At 37.5% G+C, this 20774-nt stretch overlaps 1 protein-coding gene across 1 annotated transcript; it reads right to left on the bottom strand.

The window, feature by feature from the left end:
• Positions 1–2304: 2304 nt before the first annotated feature.
• cop1 (COP1 E3 ubiquitin ligase) lies at positions 2305–19667 on the bottom strand. Its single transcript, XM_026375276.2, has 20 exons — positions 18976–19667; positions 18780–18839; positions 17649–17746; positions 16690–16754; positions 16431–16550; positions 14161–14229; positions 12121–12180; positions 11576–11655; positions 11354–11411; positions 10533–10647; positions 10049–10184; positions 8789–8932; positions 8067–8175; positions 7830–7911; positions 7599–7715; positions 6633–6750; positions 6180–6304; positions 5829–5989; positions 5093–5137; positions 2305–3438 (listed from the first exon to the last, which is right to left on the bottom strand). The coding sequence occupies exons 1-20, from the start codon at positions 19332–19334 to the stop codon at positions 3421–3423; spliced, it is 2139 nt and encodes a 712-aa protein (XP_026231061.1). The 5' UTR covers positions 19335–19667; the 3' UTR covers positions 2305–3420.
• Positions 19668–20774: the final 1107 nt, after the last annotated feature.

Genomic DNA, 20774 nt, shown 5'->3' with positions numbered 1-20774 from the left:
ATCCTCGAAATCAGTGGAGTGTTAACCGGATGGTGTTGAATGCATTGGAGAAATCAAAAAACATGAAAAAACATGATCCTCACTAAGCCCCCAGGCTTGTCCAGGTGGGTGTAGGTGCAATGGAGCAGACGGTATCATCCACTCCAACTTGGAGTTAATAGGCAAACGGGAGGGGGTCAAGTGAGGGTTTGACCAGAAGTCGGGGGGACTCCAGGATCAGCCTTATGGCTTATTATAATATAGTGGCTGTAAAAATAATGGTGTTGCTTAGCTTCTTGAAAGCTGACCATTCTATTTAGTTATGTGGTTTCAGAGTTCTGGTATTACTCATGCTGGTTCTCTGTCATATATATATATATATATATATATATATATATATATATATATATATATATATATATATATATACATATACAGTGTAAAGAAATGTATTTGAACCTTTTGGAATTTCATTGTTTTCTGCATTAAATTATCATAAAACGTTATCTGATCTTCATCTAAGCCAAGAATATTAACAAATATAATGTGCCTAAAATGATAACACAAAAAATTCAGTTCTTTGCCACCAAGAATTGTTGATTTACATAAAGCTGGAAAGGGTAACAAAGTGATGTCAAAGACAAGTTCAGCAGACTAAAGTTAGGCAAACAATCTACAAAAGGAGAGACTTTGGGATTGTGGCTACTCTACCAAGAAGTGGTTCAATGAGGTAAAGAAACAACCCTGAGTGACTGCCAAAGATTTGAAGACTTGAAGTATGATGGAGGAAACATCATGATTTGGGCCTGATTTGCTGCATCAGGGCCTAACCAGCTTGTAGTGATTGGGGGGGAAGATGAATTCCCAAGTGCATCAAAAAAATCTTCAGGGTTAATGTGAGAATGTCTGTACGTCAACTGAAACTCTGTAGAAGTCAGGTGATGCTACAGGACGATGACCCAAAACACCAAAGCAAGTCCACAACAAATTCGCTTTTGGAGTGGTCAAGTCAGAGCCCTGACATCAACCCAATAGAGATGCTATGGAACGACTTGAAGAGACGTCCAAAGAATATGACAGAGCTAAAGCAGTTCTGCCAGAAGGAATGAGCTAAAATTCCTCCTGAACAATGTGCAGGTCTGATCCACAGCTACATGAAGCGCCTAAATGTATTGCTGCCAAGGGGAGGTTTGTTTTGTGCTATTATTTTAGACACATTATATTTGTTAATACTTAAGACTTAGTTGAAGATCAGATCACATTTTATGATAAATAAATGCAGAAAACTATGAAATTCCAAATTGATCACATACGTTTTCTTACACACACACACACACACACACACACACACACATACACACACATATACATACATATAGTTATTAAGCTCTGACTCCTGTGTGACTCCCTGTAAGTCTCCAAGCAGTTCAAATCAGGCTAACAGGTCTGTGGATGATGCGGTCAACTTAAGATTGCACTACAACCTCCCACATCCAAGTAAGCAAGGGACCTATGCGAAGATTCTGTTTGTTGACTTCAGTTGTTTGATATAATATTTTGCTGAGTTTTATTATTTATTTTTATTACAATCTCATATGTTGCATTTTTTAACATTGAGACACATTTTTCTTGCATATGTGGATAATAAAACTGCTTCTGATTCATGGGAGTTTTTACACACAGCAAACACACAACCTAGTTATATGTAGAAGTTGAGTCACCCAAACTGTTTCAAAGTGGTTCAAATGATTCACATTTATCCTTCAGGGTGGTTTATTTTCTCACTTGACCTTGTACTCGACTGGTACTCGATTGTTAGCTGTACCCTTCCTTACAGGACAGGTGAAGCAATCTTAATCCTACGGATGGATCAAAAGGCAGAATAGAAAAATGGAGACAGATCGTGTCTGAGATTTCTGTTGTGGAAAGGATTTTCCACTTTAACTTGGATAGATTCTTTCAGTCCTTTGTGTTAAGTGTCCTCTGCCCTTCAAATGAAGGTGGATAGAGGAAAATATTTTCCTCACCTGGACAACCGAAAGTTTCATAGTCATAGTCAAGAGCATTTGAGAACACTTCTGGACACTGCTGGAAACAGATTTAAACTAGAACTACAGCACTGCAGTTGAACGCCTCCTCCAAGTAGTGAAGTTGTAGTTTACATGCACATCTGTTCAGACTCATAGTCTAATATTCTAAAGTTATGCATGATTCCAAGTGAATGTTTGTGCCAGTTGTAATTTAATTCTGCAAAGGCGTTTTTGAGTTCAAATAATAGGACAGGCAGAAAATCTGAAAACATAAAAATGACGAAACATGACAAACCTGTTTTGAAATAATTTATTCAGTTATACAAATACAAAACACCTCTCTAACTTAGTTATCATAAAATAGATGGGTCTTGGCATATTAACCAAGAGCCCTCTGTGTTGACATGAATCGCCACTCCGCAGAAACTCAGATCAGCTCAGATCAGATTAGATGCTGAAGCCTACAATTCATGAAGAGTTATTTCGTTGCTACTTTAAAAGAGCTAAATCTGATTCTGTGAGGTTTTCATTTGTCAACAAGCAACAAATAGCGTACATACATGAGGAGGAAAGAAATCCAGTTTGATGCTGCATCGCAAATCAATACCTCAAGTTTCATGATCATTTATGATTACAAATACATCAAATCTCATTTTGTTCTGACAGGAACAGAAACATGAGCACAGAGAGGATTTCCGTGATTCAACGTTCTTCCTCGACGCTCTTAAGCCACAAACAGATGATACGCTTGACAGAATGAAATTCATGTTATATTTATTAAAACGGGCTTCTCCCAATCTGGAAAACACAAAAATAATTACACATACAGGGAAAGAACACGTTGACAAACCATGGGGTGGGGGGGGGGGGGGGTTAAAATCCTTTTTGCATCATCGTCATTTAGTCTTGTGCTTTGGCCTTTAAAAGGGAAAATGCATCACACTAGTAGCATTTGGCTGGATGTACCCTCAAAAGCAACAGCTTCATTAAAGAACAAAAAACAAAAAACAAAAAAACAAAACAAACAAAAAAAAAGGTAGAACTTATGATTTCATCTAAAACCATAGAGAAGTGTTCCATTATAGCCGATATGTGAAAAGAAACAAAAACGCTTGAAGTCCTTTGTTTCGCTTTGTGCCCAAGCTCAGTCTTTGGGTTTTGTGGCTGTAAAATCACAGCACATCTTGTCCTGCTATGCTGATGCACAGGTCTGAAGTCCTAACTGCACTCTGAAAATGCGTAGCTCATTAAAATAAGACAGGTTCCGTTCGTTTATTTCAGCTCTCCCATCGTTTTCGTCGGGCATCCTATTTCAGCAGGCGCAATGGGCTCTCGCTGCATGAGACTGATCCTTTACCAAACCAAGAGAGGTTGATCATAGTTCTGTCACCCGCTAAAATGTGGTGGGCGTTCAGACGAGCTCAAGTACCTGTGTAGAGTGGGAGAAAGGAAAGATTGTTTTGTTATCTGCTACTTGCTCTCATTGGACACAAAGTTTAGTTCAATTCAGTTTATTTATCATCTCAAGGCACTTTACAGTGTTTAAGGTTTAAGACCTTACTGGAATACAACTGTATATGGAATTCTATAGAAAACCCAACAACCCCACTTTAATGTTTAAAACAATAATATCAGTGTGGTCATTGCTTGAGTGTGATAAGAGAAAATTCTATTCCCTGAATCATGTACATGTAAACATGTACTTTTTACTAAAACTGCTTTTCTTAGAGTTTTAAATATGTTGTGTGTTGTATGAATTATGACTCCCTTTTATGTTAGACTGTAATACAGTAATAGCTGTCCAACATCACTAAGCAGATGAATCACTGTTTTTGGTAGAAATTATATTTGTACATGGCAAATAATTTACTAGTAAATGCATTAGAGTAATAAACAAACATTGTTGACATGCATGGCTACTGATTCTGTGTAACAATCATTCATCAAAAGGGGCGTGTTCAAAATAGTAGCAGCATGGAGTTCAATTAGGGAGGTCATTCATCTATGAAAAAACAAGTGTCAAACAGAAGGCCTTTATTTCAGGACAAAGGCAGCAAATGTTGTACAAGCTGGTTTTAGTGCATTTTTCACTGAACAGCTGAGTAAAATGGGTCGTTCCAGACAGTGTTCAGAAGAACAGCGCATTTTGATTAAAAAGTTGACTGGAAAGGGGAAAACATATAAAGTGCATAAAATGAGAGGCTGCTGAACTAAAATGATCTTAAATGCTTTAAAGTGGTAACCAAAACCTGAAAGACGTGGAAGAAAACAGAAAAGTACAATTCAAATGATTGAAGAAGAGCCAAAATGGCAAAGACTCCAGCTCCAGGGAGATCAAAGAAGATCTAGTTATCTGTGAGTACTCTAACAATTAGAAGACTATGAGAAGCCAAGCTATTGGCAAGAAGCTCCCACAAAGTCCCATTGTTGGAAAAAAAAGAAAAAAGAAAAAAAGGGACGTTTTTCATACAATGGGGCCGGGCCTATTTATTGCATATCCGGGATCATGGATCAGTTTAAATACATTAAAATACTTGAAGAGGTCATATTGCCTTATGCTGTAGAGGAAATGCCCTTGAAATTAGGATTAAATTAAAAATACTGTTCTAAAAACCGAGATATATATCGGAGGAATTGTGGAATGTAGTCCAATCATCCTGGTCTGGAATACCTGTTCACAGGCGCCAGAGGTTGGTTGACTCCATACAACACAGATGTGAAGCAAAAGTGTGGTTATACAATGAACTTTTAGTTCAGTGATTCACAGGAAAGCGAAATCTTCAAGAATTTTTATAGAGTTTATACAGTAAATGTAGAGTTTGTGAAGAATTATGGAGACACTGCTATTTTTGTGAACAGCCTAATATTCCTTTTTCTTTACTTTCTGTAAAGTTGTTGTAATGTTTTGATTTAGAATAGAATGTGCAATGTTCCCCAATGCATTTGTCTGTGTGGGGAAAAAAAAGTTATTGTGAGGATTTTGAGCTTTACTTTATGTTTTTATACACGCTGCTATTAATCTGAACACAACTTTACAAGTGAAAAGATTTGCTTTCTAGTGGTTTCACTCATGTTTGACAAACCTTGATTGTTCCTTGACTGTTTGCAGCAATCAGCACATTTGACTCCTGGAAAACAAAACCCAGTTAATAAATGATGACATTGTTGTCATTTACCACAATTGATTGTTAATTATCTATTGCACATTTTATATACATGTACAACAAAATACAACAATTTGGCTGACAGAAACATGCAATACATATCATATCATCATACTGTGATAATTCCCTGTGATAATGATAAGACACTGCTATATCGTGATCTGACAATAAGGTATGGAAAAACTGCTTCGTCAACAAATCAGATGTGAACTAAAAATGAGGGATCTGCAAACTCACAAAAATCCAAATGTCAGAATGGAAGCTGCTTTGGTACCATAAAAAATTAATCTTTTTTGTTTTTTGATTTTATGTATATTGTGTTTACAGTGTTAATGGTATGACAGCTTTCTTTAAATAAAAAAGCAATATATCGCCTCCTATACAGCCTCCCAATATACTGACTCACATCATGATACATATAATATCAGCAGATCATATCACCAGATTCATGTCAATACACAGTTGCAGTGACTTGAGTTGACTTGAAAAGAAACTACTGTCTGTCACCATTGTGATATACTGACTTGTATTGCCTTGTAAGTCTATATTGCACAGTGCGACTTCCAAATGCACCAAGATGCAAAGGTGTTCTGAAATTATTTGTGTAGCAGAACGACAAAGTAAGTGATGTAATATTCTCTGTTGTGTATCTCACCCCGTCGGGCAGAGCCCTCCAACAGACAGCGCTGACAAACTCATTTGTGTCGTCTTCCTTTTTGTCCTTGTCCAGGACACTCTTCACTGTGTCAAACTTGAACGTTAAGAGTGTCTTGGAAAGTCCTTTGTAGTACAGGTAGAGGGAGTTGTTCTCACTACCTGTTCACGCGCACACACACACACACACACACACACACATAAATAAGAGATGGTGTTTTATTTGCCTTCATTTCCATGCTAGTATTAGCACTGTAGTTATTTCTGGTGATAGCAGCTACACACTGACTAAACATGTCTCGCAGTACAGTTTTTTTGCAACATGCCTGGTATATTCAAAGTTAATTCTCACCACAGGCAACATAGTCTCCATTGGAAGCCAGACCAACAAAGTTCTTCTCATTGATGTGACCCTTGAAGGAGCGAAGACAGTGGGTTTTGTTGACATTCCACAGCTTCAGCTGACTATCTGTTGACCTGCACATAAAATTGGTTTAATTCACTTAATGAATCTAGAACTGGGCATTTGGCATTAAAACTGCTTTAAAGGAGTGTGAAGTAGAACTATCTCAATTGTTATAAGTATTTTTTAAGTTAGCAAAGAAAACAAAGACATAAATGGGTGTCTTGTGCAGTGTCTTGGTCCAGTTTCTTTAGGATAAGACAGGCATAGTATTTGTAGTGTCAGAAACTAAATAAAAATTAATGCAAAATGAACATCTAAAATTTGAGCAAACCAAATTTCTGATATTACACATGGTGTAAGAAAACTCTTTAGCTCAAAAATCAGGCTGAAGTGACTTACGCTGAAACTATTTCCTCCCCGTTGACAAACTTGGCATAGGACACTGCCTTCCTGTGGCCTTTGAACACCATGATTGGCTGCTTAGTGTTGCGTAGATCATAGTAGTGGACACAGTGGTCTATAAAAGCACAAAGAAAACCAAGAAAATAAGCTTTGTATTTAGGCAACATGAAACAAAACTCTAAAAGTGTGTGTGTGCATGTGAAAGGTGTTCTTTATATCTGGAAGTAACTCTCAGTGTTAGCTATATCAAGTAACCACAAGACAGGCAGTCATGGTCAAAGATGGTGCAATGTTCTGTTGCCTGATGGCTTTTACTCCAAACCAGCAAACCAACAACACCAAAGTCAAGGAGAGGTTTACTTTCACAGACACGGTATTGGACCTTAGAGACATGGGGAATGGGGTAAATGAGCCAGCACAATTTACTGTCAGATCACCACTGGACCTCTGTTCATGTCTCGCGTTTTGGCTACTTAGAAGAATGTTTCTGTGTATAGCAGAATAGTTCTAATTCTTACTTCTCCATTGGAAGGGTAATAAATGACGTTTTCAGAAGTTTGTCTGGACCACCAGAGTCTGTGTGACCACAGAAGAAATTTTGTGGTTTGCAAGGAAAAAGTGCAGCGGTGTGAGGTGTGCGCCCTGCAGTCAGGGTACAACAATAATACTACATCTCATGGACAGAAAAACAAGTTTTTTGTCTGTGATTTTGTAATAATGAATGGACCAATTTCTTCTCTAATTCAGACTTTGAATATCTAAAATAAACTAAACAGATTCTTACAAAGCTTGGGGCTAACACTGGAAAATAGCCTTGGAAAAAAAAAAGACTTTTTGCACAAATGTCTCACAATAATTGCAAGTTTGCATCAACTTTTCCCCCGAATGGCAGTAAACAATAACGAAACATAAAAAATAAAAAAAAAACTGACCCTCACAACCTAAAAACAATTCTATTCTTACCTGCACAGCCAAAGGCCAGATGATATCTGGAGGTGGGACTAAATTTCACACAGCAGACATTAGCCTTGGCCTCAATGCTGGCCACAGAGTTGTCAAGATTGGTTGACCATAATTTCACTGGAATAGAAAAAAAAACATGATCAAGATAAAATAAGAGATTTGACTATAGGTAGAAGTAGACCATAACAGAAGGAAATCTAAGTTTTTATATTAGAAAGAATAATGAGCTACCTTTAGCATCATCAGAACCAGAAGCTAAGAGCTTGGGGTCCATCAGATTGAAATCAACACTCCAGCATCTTTTTTCGTGTTCCTAAAGACAAAGCAGAGGAAACCTTAAAAAAGGCATAATGACACATAGGACTGATAATTTAAACCAATCAATCAATTAAATCAAGTAATGCAAACTCCAACAAATGGTAGGAATTGATTCCTATGTTAATACGTGAGGCTCTATGTTTTGACTACCTGATAGACTTTGGACCTCTGGCCGGTGAATCCATCCCACAGGATGACTGTGCCCTCATAGTCACTGCTTGCCAGGAGATTCTTGTGATAGCTGCTCCAGCTGATACAGCTACAACAAACAAGGTTTCCTTTCACTTTACACTGAGTCACATTCTTAATATTTGCTTTGTCCACCATTTATGACTTAGGCTTTTGTTGACCATATTGCAGCCCATGTCCAAAGTTAAATAGAAATATGGAGAGGGTTCTACACTGACATTTATTTTAGGAGACTAGTGCTCATACATGGGGAAAAAGGTGGGCCACAGATGAGAGAAAAAAAAAAAAAAAAAAAAAAAAGTAAAACATAAAAGTAAACATAAAAAGTTATTGTTTTAAGAAACAGTAATTTTTCTTAAAAGAGTAGAACATTAACACATACATAATGCATAATGCACATGATGCTGAATCAAACTGACTGAGAGATCACTAATCAATATTGGAAAAATACACCAGTCTACCACATTAACACCACCTAGTGGACAGACGTCTGAATAGGAACAATATAAAGCTACATAGCCCTAAATGCAAAAAGCTGTGACGCACTGTGTTCTCACCATCTCTGTTAAATGTGTGTGCCCAAAGAGGCTCACACATGACATGCAAAGACACCAATGTTCTGCAGGATCTGCATGCATGTGATTCAATCATCACATGCATGGAAAGAAATTACTTCCCCCTACCTGATTTTGGAATTGCAGGTCATTTCGTTGACGGGATAGTGGATGTCCACAGCATCCTGGATCACAGTGCCATACTCAAAGACCTTGATCTTCTTGGTCACACCAGCAATGGCGAAGTAGTCACAGTCGCGGTCAAACTCGATACTGAAAGAGAAGTGAGGACACAGTCAAAGACTGTGAGCGGGCTCATTGAGATTACACTGAAAGAGACGTGTGTCGCGTCTTTTATAGTGAACACACCTTGTTGTACTGTCTATTTAAAAAAAAAAAAGAAGTAAAACATGCCAACAATACAACTACCACTGGGTAAGTTTTGAATGCATTAAACTGCGTGAGTTTCTGCAGGTTCCAACAAGTTGAATAAAAGCATTTTAAGAACAGGTTCGGACATCAATCGTCTTAAATTGTATGCAAACGGGGGAAGTATGAATGAATAAGGAAAAAAATAAATAAATAAACTGCAAGTTTTAATTTGATCTTGCATCAATGTAAGTCCCTGAATTAATGTTAGCTAGCGACAGCTGATGTGCCCTGCACACATTTAACCAGAAGCAGTAACAATCAGCACCAGCTGAAGAGCTGCTGTTTCAAAGTTTTAGCTCATTCTGAGCTTTGACAACAAGAAGCACTTTTCTATTAATTTGTCACATTTACTCACTGAAGTCTGCAAAAGCTGTCAAGAAAACAGAGCTGTGTCAGGGCAGGCGTGTCATTTGCTGGTGCATTAAAAGAAGCATTAACACAGCAGCAGCTGTTGTTTTCATCCCTGACGCTGTCTTGTTATCATTGGATAAGAAGCAGACCCAGCACTACTTTGCTTATAGTGAACATTCCCTTAAAAACATGTAAAGCACGACAAAGTTACATAATGTGAACTCAATGCTAAATTAATCAACTTAACATAATCATCAATAATTATTAAGGCCTAAAATTCAGACCTATTGAATTTTACATTTTTTACAGACCTGCAGAAAACCTGTATCTAAAACTTGCAGGGCAATGACAACATTTACAGACACTGATGTCCCTTGTTCAAGATGTGCTATGTGATGCAATTGTTTGTTAGAACCATATAGCACAATATGAATATTGTCTTTGCTCTGACCTGTCAATTCTATTAACTTATTAACAAAGAACACAATTAGATGTGACTGAACACATCTTGTTAATTACAGAGTCAATAAAGATCAATGCTGTATGTGTATGTATAGGAGTAAAAGACAATCAAGACAATCAAGTTTAGTCTTTTCCTTTTCATACCTGGAGACGATACTGGAGCCGTTATAGAGGTCACTGGCGTAGGAGAGGGTGGCCAACGGCCGCACAGAGTTGTAGCGCGTGAATTTGGATAAACACTCCATAAAATCATCTAGCTGGTTCAGATTCCTTCCTTCATCTGACAATACCACACACACACAGTTAATATACCTCATAAAAAAAGCAATTGGATCATGATATAACATAAGTCAAAAAACAGAGAATTAACAGAGAATGTTGAAGGAGACGCACAATAACGTATCATTTGTATTGCATACCATCAGATTTTTGAATAAATAGACTTTTTTGAGAGTGCTCTTCATTTTAAGACAGACACCATCCATTTATTCATATACATCTCTACAAAATCAAATGAAGCCTCCCTCATGTCCTGCCTTACTTTACTGTAGTGCAGTTTCTTCAGTGATTAGTACGGGATCAGAAGTACTATAGATCTTTCTAGTGAAATTCTCTGTAGCATTGGTACCTGTGATGCGTGACATTTTGTTGGAGAAGTAGCACTGCTCCAGATCCTCAAAATGAGCCATCAGCCTCTTTCTTCTTGAAGCCAAGGTGCTGTTGTACCAGGTCTGTCGTTTTCCCTGGAGGACATATACCCAGGTTTTTTATGACTGGCAGTTGTGAACACAGCAACCACACAAGACACTTGTTTATTAGTGTTCAGTGTTCTGCTACCATAAATGTGTTGGTATATTGCCAAGATAACACATGTGATGTGCAAATGCTGACTGTGTAGTGGTTGTTGTGTTGCATACCAATATTCACAGATAAAGAACAGGATCTTCTTCCTGTGTTTCTATTTGTTTTACCACCCCAAATACATTTAGCTAATAAAAGAATAAGACTATTCTCGAGTAACCTGTAGGGACAAATATTGATTTTGGATTTCTGTGTGTGAAATAAATGAATCAAGGGGAAATTAACATTTACTTACATTCATCTGATTCAGACCAAAGAAAACAAACTATACTATTAAACTTACTATTTATTAATAGTAATTCGGCTGTCCCCTTATCTGTATAGGTATATATATGTTTTGTTGAGATGGTGTGCGAGTTTTTTTGTTAACATTAAAATAAAATATATGTCCAGTATTTCAATTATTTCTTAGTGCATCCACATCATGCGTGTATAAAACGTTCTATTAAGACATAAATAAATATCCATTTTAAACAATTCAAGTAAAATTTAGTAAGATAAATTAAATATCAGATCTCCACAGGGTTCACAGTGGTTAAAAAAAAAACAGCAATAAGCCAAAGCAATGCGAGTGTTTATCAAACGCACCTGGGTGGCTCCACCAAATCCTGGAGGCTGGCTGTAGTCTGGTGACTCAATAATACAGCTAGGCAACAAACACAAGTAAATATAAGGCACACTATACAGCAACACAAAAGGCTAATTATTTTATATTATTTCCATTAGTACAAACATATATGTGCTAAGATTATATTTTCAGAAAACAAAGAAAGAGTATATTTGCAATTAGAACACAGAGACCAGTTGTACCTGGGTGCTGGTGATGGAGTCTCCACATTAGGCACAGTACACTCAGCCTCCATCATTGGTGAGTATAGCCCGCTCATTTCCTGTAAATGTATATAGAGAAAACGTTTGTCTACCTCCAAATGTAATGAGTTCCTGCAGCTCCTGCTACTGTACAGTATAATGTGGTTTTATAATAATGCATAGAGGTCACGTTTCCCATGATAACATCCATGAATACTGTTAGAATAGTAAGTCGAACCCTCTATCAGCAGACATTTCTATTTTCTCAGTTTGATACAAATTCCAAACTGGCCTCTAAATGTTTTCAAGTATTTTAATTATCTTCACTGGCCCTGTGTTACAGTCATTGCTGATGCAAATGATGACTGCATTTGAGTCAACTCAGCAGACTGACTACTAAAACTTGCCACATGCACTTGTCTCTTTCACCTTACATATGCGTCATTTGTTTTTGACTCATGTCCGTCCCTTCACCATGAAACTTTCTCAATACCTGAGAGAAGCACCTCACAGGCTGACTTTTATGACTCTTTTTGTTTTGTTACCTCAACACGCTTGATGTCCTCTTCAAGAAAGTTGAGTTCTTTCTGTAGTTGCTCCAGTTGCTGTTGACAGAGCCAGAAACACAAGTAAGTGTGCCAGCATGTGCACATTTCATTTAATATCAAATGACTACATTTTGGCTGTGTACACCACTACATTGGCTTTGAAATGAAACAATCAAAAAGTAATTAAATTGTAGCACGAAGACTTTAATTTAAGGGTGTGGGGAAAAGGTCCCAACCTTAGGGACTCAAAAGTGAAGGGACAAACTCACAAAACCATAATTTAGTAAGTCATGTGCAGCTTTTGTCACCATTGATGTCATCATACATGCCCATACCAAAACAATCCATTCTTAACCATGCCTCACTGATGAGGTGGTATGCTAAGCAGCAGTTCATTCCCTTCTCCCTCCCCACCATTTGGTGCAAGTAGACTTTTCTCTCCATTTCTGTCCATAGCATGTTCTTCCTGAACTGGACTATTTTTTTTATATTTTGTTTTTTGGTTAACTCTAATCTTCTGGTCTTCTGGTGTTTGAGGTTCACCTCCTGTGGCAAACCAACTTTATTTACTCTGGTAAACTGTTCTCTTGATTGTCGACTGACACAGACGCATTACCTCCTGGAGGGTGTGAGCTGGCTGACTGTTCGGAAGGGGGTTTTCTCCAACAAGGAAAGAATTCTCCCGTCATGTATAGTTGTTTTCTGTGGTCTTCATGGGTTCTTTTACTGAGCTCACCTGTGTGCTCTCTATTTTTAAAAATGTACCAAAGTGTTGATTTAGCCACACCTAATGTTTTTGCTAGCTATCTGGACTGGTTTTGATTTTTTAGCCAGATGATGACTTGTACACTGGCAGTGACGGCTCCTTAAGCTCCATGCCAACAGATAGTAACAGCCGATTTCAAATGCAAATGCTAAACTTGAAATCAACTCAACGCCTCTTCTGCTTCTGCTTACCTCATAAGTAATGTAATGGGGAAATAAAGACCTGACTAGTCAGTCAAATTCTTTTAAGCCCCTAAAATAGGGTGATGATTAAAGCCCTTCTCAAACATGTGATATGCAACATTATCAATGTGCTAAAGTTTCAGTCATTCAGACATTAGTCACATTCATGTTCATATTCGTGAAAAACATCTGTGAAAAGCACAAATCATACATCCATGATCACTTTAATTTCAAAGATTTATTTAGTTCCACTTTGTGCACAGGAACTGACAACATAATGTATTTTCAACATCAATCCTCTGTGTTTTTCTAAAAATGCTTATAACAGACTGATGCCCTAAATTCCTATTTGCATTCTGCTATGAATTGTGAATTTCAGAAGACGAGCATTAAATTCTTTGACTGTCCTATAGTCTGTCTAAATGAACAGACAGATCAATGTAGTTTAGTTTTTTGCATTGATTGGAGTTTGTAATCCATTCCTGATCTTTTCAGTGAGTTAGTGTCTGCTGCTCCATGATACAGATGTTTCCCTACAATAGGTCATTTAAAGATTAACTGTAAGATTGGGGTTTTCCTTTTATTACTACACCGCAGATGGACTAAGAGGTCGGAGGATGCATTTTATTGTAAACTGTCTGTTTTAGTGCCAATTTGAAATAGTCCCAACTTTACTTTTTTACATAATAAAGTCTAAATTAATTTTTTTTTTGTTTTAGATAATAACCCTGGTGCCCATCTGTTAATGTGACTGCATGCAGATCAGACTTGTGCCACATTTAAAACACTTATTGCTAGGACCGACCCAGTAAAGATTGCTGTGGCAACTGTTACAGAAAAGTCATGAGGGTGCTCATTTACACAGAAAGCTGTCATGTTTAGATGCTGTCAGAATAAAGGTCCTGGATTTATATAGTTTGAAGTAATTAAAAACTTAGAATGTTGACCCCCCCCCCCCCACTAGACAAATATTTTATATTCTTGAAAACTGTATTGTATTCTAACTGACTGCACTTTGTGCAGCAGTACATGAGCTCTGTATATCCAACTTTTATATTACACATGTAAAATACAAAAAAACTACAGTACCTCTCTCTTGTTTCTCCTGGCCTCTTTAAGGAATTCCATGAGGATCTGTCTCTGGGCTGCTTGAGATTCCTAGTAGAGACACAAAGCACACAGTAACACGTCAGGAAAAGTTGCACATTTCTTTTTTGTTTATTCGCAGAAAAGATAACGTTTCACAAAACGTGATGTAAAAGGTTTAAATAAATAATGCTTCACATTATGATTTATCATCTCAAATTCAAACATTCCTAGAATCACACTGACACACAAAAACAGCATTTAACTCGCGTAGAAGTGGGCAGTTCATCTTTTTAAAGTAATTTAACAAAGATGTTCTACATTTGGGAAGGCGAGAGTATGCCATCCAAAACAAACACCACCACCATGACAACTGAGAGTGCTCATTTCAGTCAACTAAGGGCAACAATTCCAACCCCAAAAGTTTATGGGTGTTAGAAGACAACTGTTGACATCTGTGGCTACAAGCTTCTCGTGTTTTGAATGCCTATCATAACAGTATAAACCACAGGCAGGAAGCTGAGTCTTATTTTGGACTGATGCTCTCAATTGGCCATTTCTACATATGGCGTGGACTAATATAAACACCAGAAAAGGTGAGCGACAATAAGTACGTTTCCCTGAAGCTTTGCACAATGTGGGATGAAGACGAAAGACTGGACCCGCCTCAGAAAATTGGAAGGCAGGATGTAAGGAATTTTACTCCTTCACTTAAAAACATACATTTGAATCCTGTCCCGATAACAAAGCCGATTCCAAACCCCTTGAGGTCTACGATTCCGAATTAAATCCAACTGTATACATAGATTTAGTATTCTTGTTGCATTCTGACACTATTTGGCTTGTAGAAGGCTTCACTACAAAAAGTAAATGCACACCTATGTTTTAGTAGTAAAACAAATGTCATTTGTGTGACAGTCAAATTATGTATTTTCAAAAAAAAAAAAAAAAAAGGGGAAACTGTCTCATCTCTCCATTCACTTCCGTTTGTAGCTGTCCTCTGTGTTTATTTTGAACCAGGCTGTGAGGTGTCAGCACTGACTGGTGAATATATATGCAAACACAATTCAAAAAATAAAATAAATAAATAAGAAACACACAAAGTAAAACACATGACTTCCTATGTTGCATTGGTCAAACTGATTGTTGTCTGTATGTTATTTACACCAATGGCAGCATGTATTACATATGCTGGTTAAAAATGTTATTAGCTCTGCTCAACTAAAGCCGTTGACATACATACATACATACTAAAACTGATTGGTAAACTGTAGATTTGAACCATCCACTAGAACAGCATCGGTTTCTGCTTTTGTAAACAAGTTATTTAAAGCCCTGTGTGTTTATAACATAAATAATATTAATTATATTTTTATTATGTTGTCTAAAGGGGTGGAAGTAGGTCAGTTAGTAGAGCAGTCATCTACAAAGCTCTTGGACAAGACACCAAAACCCGTGACATGTGTGACGGGTGTCCAACAATAATAATCAATAAAGTATGTCTTTATGAATTAATTTATTTCATTTTATATGATAGACAGACACTGTGTGTGTTTGTGCACAGACGAATAGAATAATAATCATGCAGTTAAAAAAAACACAGGAAATATATTGGGTTGCTTGGGGTATGTTTGCAATTTAAGTAAAATTAAGTGAAATTTCTCCTTTTGTGTGATGCTACTCCATTTGACAAGTGGTTAATAGAAACACTGTGTCTGCCGTCACTCTAAATAGTGCTGATGTGACAAAACCCAACTCAACAAGATAGGTTTTGGCTTCTACTTCTCTTTTCTCATATGATACAGATAAAAAAAATAAGAAAATAGGACATGTGTCAGACTACCTCAGTGAGAGCTGTGCACTAGGTTTTACACAAAATGTGCCGGTGTAATCCAAACAACACAAACTCTCTGACATAAGCACCATGTGAAGCATTTCTGAATAATCTCATTGTCACTGACTGTTGTTGCTGGATCTTTTTGCACAAAAATTGGTTTAGTGTATACAGTAGTGTAATTCCCAGAAGTTACTGCTGCTGCTCTCCTCTATCAAGAAGACACTATTACATGAGAGGGCAACTACTAAAGTAAACTAAAGTTATGTGCCTAATAGCATGCACAAACAAACTTCCTTTCCCATGCGCCTCCAGAATAATCGTAACGTTCTTATGACTAAACCATTTTAACCAATGTGACCAGATGCCAAACACACTAACTAGTAAGGACAAAAAAAGTCTAAAATGCAAATCTCACCACCCTTAGTCCCTTACTTACAGCCTCCAGCTGCTTTTTCTTCTGAACCAGGAGCTCCAGCATCAGATTGACATTGGCTAGGTCCAGGTTCTCCTGGTCAGGACTCAATACATCCTGGAAAACCTGCCACCTTGATCCATTCTGAGGGTCAGAAATATTGATCAGTAACAAATAGTTAAGGTTTTTTTTTTTTTTTAAGATGCACATGAAAATCAGAACGTGTTAGCTTGAGGAAATCATAAAAAGAAACAAAGCCGTCATGTATGTGTATTTTACTTACAGGATGATCCAATTTTAGTCTCTTCTCCTCCGACCTTTGTTTCTGTTTAAGGATCAGTTCATTTACTGGAACACAACGGGACAGGGCGGTGTAAACAGTGAGAATGGGGGTAAATGAGAGGAGGGAAAACAAATTGTAAATGACAGAAATACTATTAGGGTGCAACTTTAATAGTACAACAAAAATATGGGGGTGAGGCACTTATATTTTTTAGCTGTTTTAAGCTTTAGTTGGTTCATTGTTGAATACCTGTTATAGGGGCTTCAATACCATAGGGGCAACTTTAATATGACATTTGAACAGTGTTGTAGGTATTGGTCAAATATTATATTATGGTAATACAGGAAGGAGAACAACTACAGGGCACATGAAAATTTGTGAACCCTTTAGAATCTCCCATATTGCTGCATAAATATGGCCTAAAACATATTTTGATTTTCAAGTCCTAAAACCAGACAAACAAAACCAAGTTCCACTTTTTCATTTGTTTATTGTGGAAAACTGTCTAATCTAGCAGAAGTATGTGAGCCTTTGCCTGCAGTAACTGGTTTCATGTTCAATTCTTGCTTGTACAACTCAGTATCCATAGTTGTATCAATGATAGTAAAATATTCTGGTCCAGAGGCAGCAAAATAGGCCCACATAATCTCACTGCCTGTACCATGTTTCAAGCTGAAATCAGGGGGTTTGGTATATGTCAAACAGACACTTCTCACTCAAGTAAACAAAATTTATTCTCATGTGTCCACAGAGCACTCTTCCACGTGGCCCTGAATAAACTGCAGGTGGATGGCATTGTTCTTTTTGGAGAGTAATAGCTTACTAATTGCAGCTCATGAACAGTGATATTAGCAACTAGAAGACAGTTGAATACAAGACATTGAATGAAAGCAGACAAGGAAAGAAGTTTGCCTTAGATATATAAAGCAAAGTTCAGCTTTCTGAACTATATTACCTACCAAGAAAGTTTGGGTAAAGCTGATCCACATTATCAACAATATAGTTACACTTGGGACATCTGTTGCTGTCCTCCAGGCTCTGGCGAATACATTTGAAACTGCATAAAAGGAGAAAGAAGTGAGTACTGTGGCAATAACTGAAACCCCAAAAGGAAATGAGAACAAAGAAACACTGTGACAATCTGAGTGACCAATAATTATGGTATTTCTGCAAAGAACTGTGCAGAAAGTACCGAAATGAAAGTGTATGATAATGCCATAAACAAAGCAGTTTGACATATGGTCCCCTACTAAAGTATTGGAACAGTGAGGCCAATTTTTAATTATCATATTTAGTAACAAATCCTTTGCTTGCAATAACTACATCAAATCTGTGACTCATTGACATCACAAAACTTTAGCATTTTTCCTTTGTGATGCTTTTCTAGGCTTTCACTGCAGCCTCTTTCAATTGTTGTTTGATTTGGATGGTTACTCCCTTGATTTCCACCTATAGATAGCTCTCTGGTTTTCATGTTGGCTACACCTCTCAACTATAAATGCAGTCTGAACAACCCAAATCTAAAACTGATCGTATACATCCATTGTTATTTATTGCTGGAATAATCAATGTAATAGGACACACCTGGACAGGAAAACACACCCATTAGTCACATGTTCCAATACTTTTGCTCACATGTAAAATGGTTGGGTTCAAACTAAATGTGTTATCTTCTAAGTTGTATATTGAATCCAGACATAAACACCTGGAAATAAAAGCTGAAATGTTGATCTTCTGTCTCATCTTCATCTTTTGATGTCAAACCCAAATGTTTTCAGTCTAGAGCAAAAATAAAGGAATTGTTCTTACTTTTACAAAACTTTTGGAGGGGAGTGTATCTGCTCTTACACTGGTTTATAGTTTGCATAGTTACTGTTTTTTTTTTCAAATTATTTTAACATGAGGATCAACAACTATCCTGCTTGGAGTTGCTCTAGTCACTTTGTACACATGCTGTCTCATTATACATGCCACATCATTAGTCTGCACCACCATCACTCGTGCATTTAATGTGCATGGCTGTTTTTGTGTTTTTTTCCCATAGCCACTATACTGTTAATTATCATTATGCATTACAGCTGGATACTTACCAAAAACTGTGTCCACACTTTGTCATATGTGCCTCTTCTATCATGTCGAAGCATATTGGACTGGAAAAACAGACATAATTGGTTTGGGCTGCAAGTCAAATTTCGGCTCACAAACTTTTGCACTACTGACAGTTAACTTCCAATACTTTTTCTAATGCAGTTTTTCAAGAGCACTCAAGACACAAAAACAACTTACCAGACAAAATCGTTGGTTTTATCCTCGTATGAATTCAGGAGGCCGTTGTATAAGGGTGCTTGATGGAGGGATTTCTTCCTGCTCCCCGAGGACACAGAGGGTCTGCTCAGAGAAGCAAACCCGCCCCGAGAGGACGGCACGGCGGCCAGAGTTGGCACCGACAAGCCGCCTTCGCTGCCCGTCGCCAGTGGTCGGGTGGGCACAACATTTCCAGAGCTGTTCCCATTAACGTTACTTGAGACGGCGTTGTTCCCACCGCCACTGTTTGTGTTCCCAGTGCTTCCCGTGCTGCTGCTACTTGTGCTAGGCACTGAACTTGCCCCACCAGCACTTTGCTGCGGTCGGTTGCTTGACATCATGCAAGGCCGGCGAGAAACACCCCAAAATCGGCTGCGTTGCTGCTCAGAGCATCCGGACAGTGCTGCTATTTCGCTACTTTAGCAGGCAGCTGGCTAGCTAGCTAACTGGCTTGATTATATGCTAGCATCCTGGGAGAAAGCAACAGTGCCCAAACACCAAGCTTATTTAAACTGCTTCACTTTTGTCACTGACGGCGTATTAGAAAACCACTATAACATAAAGGACAAAAAGACACGAACACCGACACAGACAAATAACAACCACAACTGCGTTTTCTAGGAGATTAGCCGGCTTGCTACTGTTAGCTACAGAGAGGAGTCTCTTGAGTTTCCTCGATTACCCAGACGCCCACCGCCCAGCCGATAGTTGGTTTCAACTATCGCCCTCTAGCGAGAAGGAGTTTAACTGCGCTGATCTCGTCTAATATTTTTTGTTGTTCCAGGCCAAATTCAATAAGTAGCTACAATTAGCAAGGATACAAAAACAGAATAACCAATACAAATACAAATGTAATTGTTCCTATGAAGTTTGCTGTATACTAATATCACTAATTAAAAATTTCCTCCAATGACCTTTACATTCTGTACAACATAGGACACCCTGTATAACCTCTTTAACTTAGAAATAAATGCAGTTTTAGTCCAGTATCTTTGAGCAGTGCTGAAATAAATAGGCTACAAATTTCTGAAAGTTATCAGTTTTAATAATAATGTGTCCAAGACATTGCATTTTAAGCTCCAGAAGGTGTACTTGAATCCATTATGAAATCATCAGCATAGAAATTCATTTTTGATCGTCGAAAAAGAACACAGCTTATGACACATCATCCTCAGAGATACACTTAGGCCTGCCAGTTTCTTCTTCACCTTTGCACACATCAGCAACATCAAAAGAAAATGATTGTAGATCCATTATTTTGTGCTTTTCTTCAAAAACTTTATCAAGAACAGATGGAACCAGCATTGTTTTGCACCTGAACAAAACCATTTTTCAGCACTCGGAAAAAAAAAAAAAAAAAACACAGGGCACAAATTTTTGTTTTCATTAACAGAACTGGCAACCACACTCTGTGCTCACTCTGATTGCACAAAGAAAGTAAAATCCATTATTGACTTATTAGTTGTCATGTCAGACATGTGCAATTTCAATATGACCTCCTGCTTTTTCTGTATGTGTAAAACAGATTTGATTTTCCTTTTACAGAAATGCTCAGAAAAGTAGTAAAATAATGAGTCATTTGTGCAACTTGGTGATAAATATTTAAGTTAACAATGTAATGTAAATTTCTTAACTGCTTTTGAAAGTAATCCTGATAGAAATGGTCCTAAATAACTGCATTTTCTTGTGTTCATTTCCTTTAAATGCACATGCTAAACAAATCCCTCTAATTACAGTGAAATCCTCTATCTGAACAGCAACATCAGCCACATTGTAATTCT

Source organism: Anabas testudineus, chromosome 17 (assembly GCF_900324465.2).
Source record: "Anabas testudineus chromosome 17, fAnaTes1.2, whole genome shotgun sequence".
NCBI lineage: Eukaryota > Metazoa > Chordata > Actinopteri > Anabantiformes > Anabantidae > Anabas > Anabas testudineus.
This window is presented reverse-complemented; position numbering and strand designations above follow the sequence as displayed.